Raw genomic sequence first — 15,787 nt, forward strand, 5'->3', positions numbered from 1 at the left:
AATGGCCTTTTTACATCATTGGAAGTTTTCCACAAATGGGACCATCATTAGGGGGAACAAATGAAAGAAAAGAAGGGATTTTACAATGGAAAGAAAGAGACCACATGTCTGGTGTCCATGATTCTGATTTGATCGGTCTGTTCAGAGATTTTCTTCTTTTCTATTAAATTACCGTTGTAAGATTACAACCATTGGGCCTTTTTTCCTCCATTGTTGTTTTTGTACTTCTCTCCTTTCTTTCCAGTTACAGAGCTTTCTTTGATATTGTTCAGAATTACCTAATTGATCTATTGTATTTCATTATCATCATGCACAGATTACAAGAGATTTTGGGAGATTAGTCCAGTTTATATGATACAAATTGTTTTTATTGTATATTAAAGGAGCTTTGATCTGTTGGCTCGGGAAGAAAGATTCTTCTTTTTTTTGTAGTGCACAGTTAGTAGTGCAGTAAACAGCATCTCGATCTCATCAACTTCCTTCAAGAGAGGTGAACTGGGCTGGCCTGGGGCCTCTGTAAATGTTTTATCCATCCCATAAAAGCCTGGAAAAGATACTGGAACTCTTGGAAAATCCCTACAGGCACAAAAGACGAGCTATTTCATCTGAGACTTCAAGAAATTAAAATTCCAAGTGTCGAATTTCCTGTTCCATGTGTACTTTTAAGTGTTGGCCATGACACAGAGACAGAATAGAGCTCATTAGTAAGCCTTCTGCTGTCAGGAATGGAAAAGTGATGTAATATTATGACAAATTATAGTGATTAAACATCAAGTTACCTTCAATTTTCTTCGGATTTAATCACTGAACATATCTATGGTTAGCATTGGGACTGCAATGAATTATAAAACTAATTTAGATTGGCCAACCAACTTCCAAGGACTACAAGGATAGGTAATCATCAACAGAAAAAAGTACATTTTAAAGCATATTTTCAACCATTGTGCCTTTGAATCAGTCACTTAACCCCACATTACTCCAATATGATGTCCCCTGAACTAATACACTATTTTACCCACTCTTTTAAATTGAAGGGTACGTTTACACAACAGCGATGTACTAAAAATGGAAGTTTTTCCTTTTGTACAGATGATGTTATCAAAACGATCCCCATTCACATGGATCTGCATAAACGACTAAAGGTGCTGTATTATGCATGCCAGGCCAGTAGTTGGCGATGTCACTTTGTAAAGAAAGACTACGTGCCTGTGCACATACCATACATAGACAGTAAAAGAAATGGACACAGCGACCCCATAGGCTTCGACGGGGAAAAGTGAAGTCAATTAGAAGCACTCACTTCCTGATGGCTGAGTGTACTGCGCAGCCTCAGACTGAGCTTGACGACGTAGATGTGACGTGAGCAACCTGTCTGACAGTAAGTCTTCTAGTAGTTGTGCAAAGTGAAATCTGAATCACGTTGTTGAAATATTTTGTCCCATTGCTTTTGGCTCTCTATGGGCTTCTCCCTTGACTTTATCAGACTTTATGCCTCCACGTCCACCCCGATTGCCTCATAGACAGTAAAAGTTTGCCTGCGAGCTTCTCCTCCTGTCTATACGGTAATTTCTCTACTATGCGACAGGGAGTTGCGTGGTTATGACGCAATCGTTAGCCTATTTTTACAAAAACGGCTTTTACTGGGCGATAGTGTAAGATACAAGGTAATTTTATACATTGTCGTGTTTCTTTAGAAAAGAACAATGGTCAAATGGAGTCTTTAAACGCCTCAGATGTAAAGCTATTTGCTGTCAAAGTGACGCCAAATTGAATGTGAGTCAATGGGATGCTAACAGCAGGTGATGGCTTGGTTAGCAATGGCTGCCCTAGTCTCCGTGTAAAGTACAAAAATTTAGATCTGAAAGTGGTGACGGCACCCACATGCGCATTATGTGTTTAGTCTACTTGTTTCAGTGTGGTGCAAGTGCTCTGTAAAAGAATGTGTATTTGCCAAGCGGCAGCCTCCCCCCAGTTTCTCTTGAAGCCAATACGGAAGTGACTTAAACTGCAAATCATCGACTGGCCACTAGAGACAGGCTCCAGAAGGGAGCAGAATCTCATTGAGCTCCATGTTGAAATGCCCAACTTTACAGCCGGAAAAAACATGTTACAGCCTGGTACAAATTCACCCTTCGCCGGGAGTTTGACAGGCGATCTGACCAATCATAATCCGCCATTCGCCGAATCCGCCATTTTTGCTCGACAAAGCAGTCAAGAGAGTTCGTAGATTAACGTTGGTGGACTTGAACTTGAAAAACGGTGTGTACTGACGTCTTTCCGCGGTTGAAACAACATTCCTTCTGAAGTTCTTTCATGTTTATTTGATACTATAAATTAACTAGAAGGAAGAGATGATAGGTTCACGAGCAGCTTTAACTGAGGTGCTACAAGCGACCTGTCACCACACATTAAAGAGCCACAAAACTTTATTTATTGTTTACATTTCTTTAAAAAAATGACATTTTAAGAGTTGAGACTTTTTCATATTAAAAGTAACCTGCTCTGTCCTGTCTGTCAGTGCGTTGTCAGTATACTTTTTGCTCTGCGATTGTGTTGAACGTGTGTGGTGTGAGAGAGCGCGGCTTGTCGGACATAGCAATGGTAACTAAAGGTGGCGGGTCTTTGCGAATTGTCTATACAGCTAATTTTGCCCTTCATGACAACTGTGAGCGGGGTGCATTTTTTTTTTATAACTCATTCGTTTACATTATGTAAAGCCTTAAAGTTCTGCATAATTAAGGGCGTGGCCACTTGAGTGACAGGTGGATAGCCATTTATCTGCTGTCTGTTAGTCATCGCGTCACCTCAGCTCCGCCCACGTCCCGCCTTTTTGCCCATTTTCTGTTATCCGGCAATGGCCAGCTCGACCCAACTTTACACTTCAAAACTGCTCTTTAGAATCCTATGGGTACCGTCACGGACACTACGTCCATATTTTTTTACAGTCTATGGTATCAAGGGGGTAATCCAGCACCCGGAAAGCATACCTTCCATATATAATGGTATTGTTTTCACAAACTTGCACTTTGAAACCTGTTTTCAAAAGTTGCGTTTTTACTCTATTGTAGTGTAAATGAAAGCCCAAACGCATAAAAAGTTTTCAGTTTTTAGTTGAAGATGGTGTAGTATAAACGGCCCCTAAAATTGATTGAGCTTAGCATTTTTTATCCTTTTTTTGGATTTGATGGATTTTTTTATGGACCACACTTCAGAGAGTAGGATAAATGTTCATTTAGTGTGTTGACTCAAACACAACAGTATTATCTTATTTTCCCCCACATGTGTCACTGTGATTTCTCAATATGTCGTGGCGGCTCGAATACAACCCAGCCAAGAAGTTGTTGATCCGCTGCTTTCTTATTACATGTGAGTCATATTTTGCTACTCATTGGAAACATGAGACTTACGCAGGCTTAAACCTTTGATCCTCGTTGGTGATCTGCTATTCAGAAAAGAAAAATGCCCATTTATTATTTTCCCAGTAGGACTGTCGTGTCACACCAATAACAAAACAGGCCACATGAGTAATGTTGTCATTAGCTGTGGTCAAGTAGGCGAGCTTTTCTTTACTGCGTCTGTAAATATTCCACAAACATTGTGCTATTTTCCGTGAACCCGAGTTTTACATGTGGGTGGCAATCAGGTTGAGGCCATTTGTTCTTCATTTCCTGACTAAACAAATACACGGAGGTCATTCTTCATTGGTTTAGACCTTATTACAGCGTGTTATCTGATGATACGCTGATTTAGGAATTTGAGGCAGAAACCTTTTGCTATATTTGAATTGTGTGTGAAATCTGTCTTGTGAAGTAGCTGTCATTAACTGAAGAATTGGAGGATTTCGGTTGACGGCTTGCAGATGTTTTGGCTCCTTAACCAGAGTTTTGTACCCATAATTAAGTATGGTAACTGTGACTGTATTACAAAAGGAAATACAAGGAGCCTCCTCTTCTTTTCAGTCCGTTTTTTGTTACTTTCTTTTCCAAATTGACTCCAAATTGCACATTGCACATTGTAGAGCTGCTGAAGTTCAGGAGCTCCTGCTTGTCATACTGCCATTAATCAGATCTTGTCTTTTTTCCTCAAATAGATTTTTTTTAAAATCATATTTCAGTTTATTTCATCCTTCTGCTTACAAATTGGAATCCTATGGAGTTAACTGTGGAAAATATGTGTCATGAGCTTAAGAACTTATCCATGGATTTGAAAATGTGTAAGTGAGAGTGGTAGAAAACAGCTCCTGTGGAAAGGAGGAAAAAGAGTGACACGTAAAAAAAAATATTTCAGCCATGTGTTACAATTTTCTATCCACATTTAAGGCACAATATGTAGTTTTTCACCACTAGAGGTCGCCTATTCAAAACAAAGGCGTAGCATGATGATGCCGAGATTGAGCGAGGAATCGTGGGAGTTGTCTTCACCTCACAGCCGGTGGAAACGAATCGGGACGGGTCTCAGGCAGAAATCGTGTTCATGGATGAGATTATTGTTGTGGGAGCGCAACATTAACACCTGCCAACCCGCCATTTGCGGTGGATTTCTACTGTGGCGTGTAACACACTCACACCCACTAGCCAATTTTATTGTAGTATTCTATTGTAGTCATCTTGAAGTCATCTGTTATAATCACGTTGCGCATTATAACCAGTCACACATGATTCTGTTGAGCTTATAAATGCAATGTCTAATAATCAGAGGCGTTCAGATTAGTCATCGCTGGAACGCTAGTTTTGTTCACAGCGCGCTCTCACTGACTGAAATCTGCACTCTCATCATAAACAACAAAGCAGAGATGTACGTGCGATGTAGGAGATTCATTCTTCATACAGTGATTGACTGTTTTTGTTCAATTTCAGCAGCGAAAATAGTTTCAAAGAAACATCATAGCAGAACCACAGCGCATCTGATGTGACTGGGCTAAAGCTGGCTTGACGTTGGACGTTCGATATTCGCAAATTTAAGCATCTTTTTTAAAGTTACATACAACATTGGTATAAATGTTTCTAACTTCAATAACATTTGAAGAGAATGACTTACAGTCATAAAACCAACTGTAAGTGTTCATCTAGGTGTCCGGTATGATGCACACCTTTTAGATTTTTGATATTTAATAAATTAAACTGTCAAATCACATGAAAATATGGATATGTATTTCACTAGGCTACTGTATGGGCTCATACACAAAATATGCTAGATTTAAATATGTCATAGCTGATAGAACACTGATGATAATATTGCGTGAGAATAAATTATATTTATTTAATTTTTTTCAGACAAGCAACTGTTACTCTGTCTAGATTAAGGCTTATCAGAGCTAAATAGACCTATTTGATGACCTGTAATGTTATACATTTCATGTAGACTTGATTTGGGTGTGTACAGTGGTTATTTACAACTACAAAATTTTGGCCAGTTAATGCACTGCTAAGTGGCTAGTAACTTTGGAAAACCACTAGCCACAGTGACTGGTGAGCAAAAAGGTTACTGTCAAGCCCTGATAACAATGACGAGTTTTCTGTCTATAGATGTATCCAAACAGTTGTTCCCTTGTCTAATAAAACATATTAAAGCGCCTCTGGTGTTTCGATGGTTTCTACAAAATAAAACCGTAAATCGAGAGTAATGCGGGTATGATGTCATTGTTAGGCGACACACAGACACGGTTCCGTGTTCTGGTAAAAAAGGCTTATTTCTCTGGATTTAAACATTCTTGGAAACATTTGGGATACTGCAGGTACACAAGTCAACAAAATATATAACATTGTTCTAGTGGTTTTGGGATATTTTGATAGAAGAATCTTACATATTGTGCCTTTAAGCAAGCAGAGGAGAAAGTATAAAATACAAAGATAGCCCTGCCAATTTATCAAAATATTTAATTAAATTATTATAATTATAAATATTTAATTAAAGATTACTTTATTGTACATTTTATTTTGTTGAAAAAGCCCAAATTAAGACATTTAAAACTATTTATGTGTAGCAGTTGAGAGAATAATTGAATAGACAAGTGTGTGTGTGTGTGTGTGTGTGTGTGTGTGTGTGTGTGTGTGTGTGTGTGTGTGTGTGTGTGTGTGTGTGTGTGTGTGTGTGTGTGTGTGTGTGTGTGTGTGTGTGTGTGTGTGTGTGTGTGTGTGTGTGTGTGTGTGTGTGTGTGTGTGTGTGTGTGTATGTATATTTTAAGTTATATGAATGTATTTACATTTTAATTAAAATGTTCCAAATTAATTTAATATATCACATTTAAGTTAATTTGAAATGCTTGAACAGAAGTTGTTAAAGAAAAGCAAGATTTTGGTCCAGCATCATCTGAAAAGTACAGATTTTCCCTGTCTAATGCAGTTTGTAAATCTGAACACAGTCTAGTTAGATGAGAAGACCAGGAGAATTGTGGAGCAATTAATCACTGATGCAAAAGCATAAAAAGAAGCAGTGGCATGAGGACATTAAGAGAAGAGACCCCAAAATCTTGAACAAAAGACATGAAAACAAAACCTGAAACCCTGTGAGCACAATAGGAGGCCTGACATTTTTTTTCTTGGGCTGTCAAATATCACGGCCGTTAAGTCAAGAATGTTTTGAGCACATCTGTTTGTGTATTCAAGTGATTTTTTATATATATATATATATATATATATATATATATATATATATAATGTGTGTGTGTGTGTGTTGTTCAGGTATACCCTACGTTATGGGGGCAAAATATCCCCACTAGAATGGCAATATCCGAAATCCTTCTCCTTTTGGGGACATTTTTGGTCCGCATGAGAAAAACAGGTTATAACTCATACTAAGCGATGTGTTTCTGACAATGTAAAAATGCAGAAGGTGTTCTGTGATGGGTAGGTTTAGGGTTAGTGGATAGAATATATCGTTTGTACAGTATAAAAATCATTATGTCTATGGAAAGTCCCCATAAAACATGAAAACCCAACATCCCAACACTCAACAGTGCATATGTGTGTGTTTCTCTAGGTGCCAGAGCAGTGGGAGAGATCTGTGGAGAGACTCACTCAGATCACTGTCGCCCTCATCAGAGAGAGAAATGCTGCTCTCACTGGGCAGCTGCTTCATGCTTGAGACGGGAGAAGATGCATTACAGTAGACAAACCAGGATGCAGCCTGCGGACTCACAAAGGCAGCAGCTCAGAATCTCAAAGGTCAAAGAACATTTGCAAATGAAATTTCAATATAAAATAAATGACAGATAGCGAGTGACAGCGTGGTCAGACAGTCAGTGTTTGGATCAATTGAATGATTTGTTTGGAGGTAAGCAAATTCAAATGAAAAATTGGCCTGGTTTGCCTAGGCTTATGCACATCAACACACAAGCACAATTAAAAGAATCTCTGAACATTTTTTGTTTTGTAAAAAAATCAATAAAAAGATAAATATATATTTTCCTGTTTTAACTTTTCTTTGTTGCAGATGACAGTTCACTGATGTTTTTGTTTCCTAGTAAAATATGAAATTTTGTCTCATTTAAAAAATTAAAAAATATATATATGAGGTGAAATCGTTCCTTTAGAGGTACAAAATCTGCTTAATCACATAGTTGAAAGCATGTTCTGACATTGAGACCATCTCTATATTTAATAAAATGCTGCCATCTTGTGGAGAGGAATGGAAATTGGCTGTTATGCATCACCGTTGGTAACTATATTAGATTTGACATCATAACCTTAAATCCTTATTTTAAACTGTTCAGTGAATGTTTCTTCAGGTTAATTTTAAAATCATTAATATTTCTAGCAGTGCCTCTGTTAAAACAGAGTCGATTATCTGATCTTTAAATTTGCTTGATCTTTCTTGAAGCTGAAGGATTAAAGAAATCTATTGAAGAAATGATTGTGATATGATTAATCTACCACTAACAACTAATACGTTTTATATATATATATATATATAGCTCTGGAAAAATTTTTTTGAGCAAAATGATTTTTTTAAAATTTTATTCTGCAAACTACTGACAACATTTCACACAAATTTCAAATAAAATAAAAATTGAGAGCATTTATTTGCAGAAAATGACAACTGGTCAAAAAAATGTTTTTAACAACACAATACTAGTGTTTTAACTTGGGAAGAGTTCAGAAATCAATATTTGGTGGAATAACCCTGATTTCCAATCACAGCTTGCCTGCGTCTATAGGCATGCTCCCTATCAACCAGTCACACTTTATGCCACTCCTGGCGAATAGATTCAAGCAGTGAAAGAGGTTTTCAGTGGGGTTCAGGCCTGGAGATTGTGATGGACATGACGGGGTCTTGATCTGGTGGTCCTTCATCCACACCTTGACTGGCCAGGCTGTGTGGATCGGAGGATTGTCCTACATACAAGGTTATCCTGGAAAAAAAAAACATGCTTTCTTCTACTCTGACAATGTTCCCCAACTCAAAGGATTGGTTTTTCCTGCAGGGCAATGCTCCAATCCACAAAAATCTCACCAGGAGTGGCATAAAGTTGCCCAACAGCAATGTGAACAACTGATAGGGAGCATGCCCAGAAGCGTGAAAGCTGAGATTGGAAATCAGGGTTATTCCACCAAATATTGATTTCTGAACTCTTCCTAAGTTAAAACATTAGTATCTCATGTCTCAAAGCACATAACATTACAATAATAATGAACGTAAACAACTATAGGAGTCCTTACTTGATAGTGTTCACATAGAAACACATAAGTTGTAGAATGTCGCGGCTTGCCATCTCATAATTATGGTTACGACTAGGGCTGGACCAGAATATTCGTTCGGTGGGTTGGTATTCGATTTTCAATTTTGGGATTCGTATATTCAGGGTTTTTTATATATATATTTATTTATTTATTTATTTTTACAATTATTTTATATAGCCTAGCCGTTTTTAATAGGATGGACAGCTGAGGAACCCAACCTCGTTATACTTAAATATATTTGCTGCTTCTTAGGCTAAGTGTTCCCTGCAAGGCTGCAACGGAGTATTCTCTGTCGCACACAACTGCATGAGCTTCTATGGAAGAAGTGCTTGCCTGAGCTTGCATTTTGGGTTAAGTTGCCTTGGTTTGACATTGTGGAAAATAGAATAATAGAATCAAAATGTATTAGCCTTTTTACCCGTTAGGGATGTGACGGTGAGAAAATGTTGCCTCACCGTCACATTACAGTGCGTGTGCATTGTGTAGCCGTGAATGAATGCCCGTGCAGCCGTGCTCATTTTATTCTTTCGGTTTAGAATTAGCGCCAATCCGGGGCGGGTTGCTTGAATGATGGGTTCATTTGCCTATTATTCTTAATGAAAAACACAACAACAAAACAGTACAATGACAAACTCACTTAAATAGGCGCTTTTACATTTCGCTTTGGAACCAAATCTTCCGCGATCATCTTGTCATTCAGCTCCTCGCTCTCCTGATGAATGAGATCTGACTCCTGCTGCTGGTCTGTGCTGCGGCTCTCGTTCGGCTCATGCTGCACGTCGTTCAGTTTTTAATTGTAGGCTAGTTAATCTGTTCTCTAACTGAACTAAATGATTTTTACTAATAAAATATCAAAACGACAGTGCCGTGGCGGGCAAGTGATGTAACCGGTGTTATGCCTGAACACTAACACCGACTATCGCAGTAAGCATATTACCCGTTATTATCGGAATGAATCTACTGCAAAATATAGTCGCTTGTTACTGGAACGTAACAGACTGGTGTGTTTTGTATCACTAGTGCAGTGTCCGTTCTCGGAGCATATAAGCCCTGCCCTCGTGAGGCGCGCCGCTTCTCCAGATTCCAGCCTTTATTAGAGAGAAGGATTTGTTCAGCTCCTTTTCTCCGAAGCTTCGAATATTCGGTGTTGTTTACTACCGAAGCTTCAAAGCTCAAAAAATGGTATTCGGACCAGCCCTAGTTACAACATGGCGTGAACGTAGCATAAGCTCACTGTTTTGGCTCAGGAGGAACTGGAAAAGACGGCTGCTGTTTATTTGTGGCGCTCGGTGTCTGTCCACAACTCTACATAGCCTTTTGTAATTCGCTGATGAATTGTGATGTTTGCGCGAGCAGGTGCGTGGACGTATGGAAAAATACATATGTTGACAGGCAGGTAGGGGATCGTACCATTGCATTTGGATCGAGGGCAATGATTGGATGAAAATTTTTTTGGTCCTGAGACTTCCACAGAAGATATATGTACTTTTTTTCCCCTTCTATTATTAATTGCTGTCAGGATGTGAAGTTTCAACCAGTAAAACAAAAAGTGTTTATGAAAAAAAATTGCCTATACCCTGCCTTTAAGCAGCATAACTGTTTTCAACATTGATGACAATAAGAAATGTTTCTTGAGCACAAAATCAGCATATTAGAATGATTTCTGAAGTTTTACAGTAACTTACTGTTTTTCGGTTTTTATTAAATAAATGCAGCCTGGGTGAGTAAAAGAGACTTTATTGAAAAGTTTTACTGACCCCAAACTTTTGATACATTTTAAATACAAGTAAAAAATGTTTTATATGATTATCTCTTCCTATAAATTCTAAACACACTGTTGAGATAAACGTGTCTTTCTCAGATGCTGTTAAACATGCGGTTTCTTTATTTACCTGACCCTCAGGCCTCCTTACGTGATGCAGATCATCAGCTCTCCAATTTGTTCTGTTGGCCGGCTTTACACCCACTCAACTGGAAAGGCCCTGGTGACCACATTTCATAAATGTAGCTGTTTTTATAGCTTAACCCCTGTTTGACAAAAACAGGATCCCGGACTATCCCCCAAATTTGCGTCTACACTTACTGACCTCGCCAGACTCGTTCTCCTGCGCTCACCGCAGATTGCTAATTGATTACGGCCTTGCTCTTCCAGTCCAATGAGCATGCGATAATTGCGGCGGGCTGTTAAAGTCACTTCCTGTGTCGTTTCTGTCTGAGTGCCGGCTCAAAGCGAAGGCCTGCTACAGGCAAACCAATCATGAGCTTGTTCTTGCCATGGCGTGAATGGCCAACAACCCGTTTTTTTCTTCTCGACGCCGTTTACTCAATCTTAGCAAGTCTTGATTTTTCTACAATTTTAGCTCTAGCAAAAATATACAACCACTTTAGGGCTTCATTCATTCAAACAAACAAAGTTTCTGTCACCTTCTCTTGCATAACTTTTCTCTCTTATCCAAACTCTCTATTTTTTAGCTGTTTAATTTGTTCCACATTTCTGTTAGGGGCATGTACACATCTGAAGGTGAGTGTGTTGGTTTTCGGCTGTCAGCGGGATACTGAGAGCATATCTCTGTGTGAAGTCTGAGGTTTTGACTGAGATGGATTAACCTTTCAGATGTTCAGTAACATGTCATGGACATTTCTGGAAAGACTTAAGATGGAGAAAGAATGAGAGGATCAGGTTTACAGTTCTATGGTCATACTATGTGACTATGATGGACAAGGGGAATTGACAATACCGATATTTTTGAATGATGCGTCTATAGCAATTACACTAACACATAAACTACCACTTCGTTTGTTTTTGAAAGATTAATGCTCACCAAGGCTGCATTTATTTGATCAAAAAGTACAGTAAAAACGGCAATATTCTGATATATTACAATTTAAAACGGTTTTCTATTTTAATATATTTTAAAATGTAATTTATTCCTGTGATGTCAAAGCTGAATTTTCAGCATCATTCAGTCTTCAGTGTCACACGATCCTTCAGAAATCATTCTAATGATTTGACGCTCAAGAAACATTTATTATCAATGGTGGAAACGTTATGAGTGTATTTGCTTTTATTTTTAATGCACCCTTGCTAAGTAAGAAGTAGGCCTACTCATTTTTAAGGGTTTTAATAATTCAGCATTTATCAAAAAATATACCCTATCTAAACTTCTGTTTAGTTATCTTATGCTTTACAATGTAGACAGCCAAGGCATTATTTTTGCCAAAATGATGAAGCCTGTAACAGTTACAGTGTAACTACTGTTGAAGTCATAGAAATCACCGCCAAGTATAATATTGATTGATTTTATCCCCCTGAATTTTCTGTGTTTAATGTATATCTAGTTTACCACACGACACACTAGCATCCTCTGAGGCTGGAGTACAATGGCACGTCTGGATTAGTTTTAGACAATATGATTCATGTTCATTTGCTTGTACAGCTCTGAGAGTTCGTGTGAAACGTTCTGAGAAAACCGCTAACCAGGAACAGCTGTGAAATGGTCAAGTAAGCGCTCACCATATTTATGCATGAGAGAGGTTTCACTCATTTTCCTCTGGCAGAACTGCGTAAAATGCATGTGGTGCCGCTGGTGTAGATGAAACTTACGGCAGGGGTTTGCTCCATTCTTGACTCGGTTTCATCAGCTTATGGTTTGCTTGCAGCTTTTCTGGTGAATTCTTCTGGCTTGTCTCACACAGCTGGAAATTGAGGATTGTCAGACCAAGAACACAAATTCTTCCCACGTGTTTCGAGGAATTGTTTACTATAGCAAAAGAAGACCTCAAAGTCTGATTACTTTTTTTAAAATACAATTTTGGCATATTAATTTATATAACTTAATTTAAATTGAAAAATAGATTTATTACAATTGTATTTATTATTACATGCGCTAATGTTCAACGTAAAAACAAAGAAGAAATTAATACTTGTATTCAGCAAGGATGCATTGAACTTATCAAAAATGTCTGTAAAGCAAGCATTTATAATATTTCAAATAAATGCTGTTCTTTTGAACTTTATATTCATCAAAGAATAAATATGTTGACAGGCAGGTAGGACATTCAGACCGAATGCAATGATTGGACAATCATTTTTGGTCCTTAGTCTTCAGGTGATAGAATTTCACAGATGGTATATGTAAATGCTTTAATATTTAGACCACTTCTATTATTAACTGCTATCAGGATGTGAAGAGAGGTTCAACCAAAAAGTGTTTATGAAAAAAAATTGCCTACCCTACCTTTAAGCAGCACAACTATTTAAAACACTGATAATGATAATAAATGTTTTGTTAGCACCATATCAGAATGATTTCTGAAGGGTCATGTGACACTGAAGAATGGAGAAATGATGCAGAAAATTCAGATTTTTTAATATATAAATGCAGCCTGATTTCAAGAACATTAAAAACTTTAAAAACTGGGACATGAAGCAGGCCGGAGCCTGCAGCCCAATTGAACTGTTTACTATTTTATATTTTATCTGATAAAAAAACATAACGATGACAAGTACACATGTGTGAATTGTACATTTTTGTCAATGTTGCTTGATATATCTGAATGAAGTATTCAAATGAGAGGTGAACCTTTCTCTCAAACATGCCTGTGGTCTGTTGGATCGCCTCCTACTGTTCTGCAAAGATGATTAATGACTGGACATCACTCAAATTCAGCACCTCTACCCTGTGAAATCAGAGAGAATCGTGCTCAGTTCTCTTGAGAGTCTTCTTGGATGCCCAACAACATGTACATTTGTGATTTTGTGAAGCCACAAGCTTTGGTGTGTTTGTTTTGGCCATGTTTGAGATTTCACACTGATTTGTTGTTTCTGAGGCCAAGTTGTAACTTTTTTTGTTCAAAAATTAAATGCATCTTCAATCCTTCTTCCAGAACGTGTTTCTGTCTTACTCTGGTTGGGTAAGCCTGTTTATATTTGTATATATATATTTATATATTATATTCATAAATAGAGAAAAGTTGCACCGGCTACTTTGACATGTATGATCTGAGAGTGGCAGAGGTTAGTTGTCACACAACGAGTGAGAAAGGTTGACATGGAGCAGCTAAATCTCTGACCTCCGGCCCGGGGAATCACCCGTTTCAAAAAGATGCGGAGAGTCTGCGGGCAAAAGGAGAAAAGTGATGCGGAGATGTTGTTTTTATTAGGCTTACTCAGAAGATGAGCAAGGTATTTGAAGAGATATGTCCATGAGTAGCTCTTTAACAGAGTTGATTGTAAAGCATTGTCTGTTGTGAAAGGTCATTTCATTGTGGTTGTTTTAGCACAATGTTAACGGAAGGTATTTTCAAGTTCGTAGCCTACTGTGTATGGGTATATCTGCAGTAATGTCTTCAGCTATTTGGCTTGAGACCAGAGTTCGTGGTAACAAAACACAATTTTTTTTTGCTTTTTAAGTTTTTAGCAATGCTGTCCGGACAGATTACAGTGAGGGTGATCTATTTCAAACGTGTAACTGTAATTATCACCACTGTCCACTTGGTGGCGAGTGCGCTCTTGCTCAAGTTAATGGTATAGTAGTTATGTGACATTGTTTACTGCTGTGCGGTTGAAACACTGATTGAGCGATTAAATGAGAGATATGATACGGATTTCGGTAAGCTGCATCTTTCAAAATTATTTTCTGATGTTCATTCTCATTCATGTTTATTTCGTTATAAGTGAAGGGTTGACCGCGTTCAGTCACGCTCCGCTTCGCTTGAACTGAGGGCTACATACGCCTACAGTGCGATCTCGCGCCACATTAAAACTGCAGTCCGTAACTTTTTTGGTTAAAAATGATCAAAAATAAATCTTTGAGCAATACATAACCAGCCAGTGTTCAAAACTATTCTTACCTTAGCCCGATTCACAACGGTACATTTGCACTAATATGTTATAATTTGAGGGGGAGGCCACTGGTGGGTTTCCGCGGGAAATGCGAGTTTGCCGCCCTTTGTCTTTGTGTCATTATGTCTGTATACGAGTCCGGCTAGCATCATTCTGATGGCGGTTTGTAATCCAGAAAGGTCCAAATGAAAATCATCAGTGACAACCGGAGTTTCACCCGTAGTCAAAAGCAAGACTGTACAGAAATTGAAATCAGGTAACGCTATACACACTAAAATACACGTGGAATGCTGATGTTGTTAACATTAACAATTTGAGAACAAATTATAGCAATAATAATAATTTGCACGGTTTGATGTGATTTGAGCTAAGCGATCGTTAGATTTAATCACCATTGGTAGCGCAATTTATTGTACCGCTTTTTTCTCAGTTGGTCAGAACAAAAGTGGCAGACATGTTGCTTGTTCAGATAACATTTTGCGGGGAAAATTATTATGTTGGAGAATTCAGATTCTTCTTATTATTCTTATATTACTTCCCAGACGTAGAATCTGTGATTCTGAGGTACAGTATCCACAACAGTGTGGTGAATGAATGATGCACAACCCACATAAAGATGATAATTTCGCAAATCACTGCAGGTTTCAAACAGAGATGGTGACAAAGATGCAAAACGTACTGACTGCAGCTTTAAAGAGCGTCAAAACAATATTTATAGATTGAATTTCTTGATAAAATGCAAAAAATTTGAAAGATGACACTGTTTCATATCAAAAGCACAAAGCTTATTGCGATTTATTGGACACACATTCATGATGAAACCCGAAAGGTGACCCACAGTCTCTGTTCAACTTTTTCTTCATAAATAAATAAATGCATAATCTAGCCTATATGCTTGTCCTGAATTTGTGAATAAAAATTAAAATGTGAACAAAAAGAGAGCCTATATTAAACGGCTTATTATCATCAAAATGGCCAACAATGCGGAAGTAACGCAACCTCAGTTGAGACCCTTTCAGTTTGGTTATTTCTCTTAAGCCCAGTATTGAATGTTTTATGAGCAGTAAGATAACCATATTCATCACGCAGAGACAAAGCACACCCTAAACAATGTTCTTCCGCAAAATGCATGCAGTTTTAACAAAGTGTACTTTTAAATAAACTTTAAAACTGTGGTGGCTAGTTTACCTTAATTCATACAATGAAATTCAAAATGACTTATTGTATGGACCAAAAAAGCCCAGGCATTTTTCATTCTTTTGTT

General features: G+C 37.9%; 1 protein-coding gene across 1 annotated transcript in view; it reads left to right on the forward strand.

Moving 5' to 3' along the window:
• The window catches only part of crppa (CDP-L-ribitol pyrophosphorylase A), a 47,771-nt gene extending 39,929 nt beyond the window's left edge, over positions 1-7,842 (forward strand). Inside the window, exon 10 of the mRNA XM_079823715.1 lies at positions 6,979-7,842. Within this exon, the coding sequence (XP_079679841.1) occupies positions 6,979-7,083 (105 nt within the window). The 3' untranslated portion in view covers positions 7,084-7,842. The remainder of the gene's footprint in view (positions 1-6,978) is intronic.
• Positions 7,843-15,787: the final 7,945 nt, after the last annotated feature.

Source organism: Gobio gobio (genome assembly GCF_949357685.1).
Source record: "Gobio gobio genome assembly, chromosome: 8".
In the NCBI taxonomy this organism is placed as follows: Eukaryota; Metazoa; Chordata; class Actinopteri; order Cypriniformes; family Gobionidae; genus Gobio; species Gobio gobio.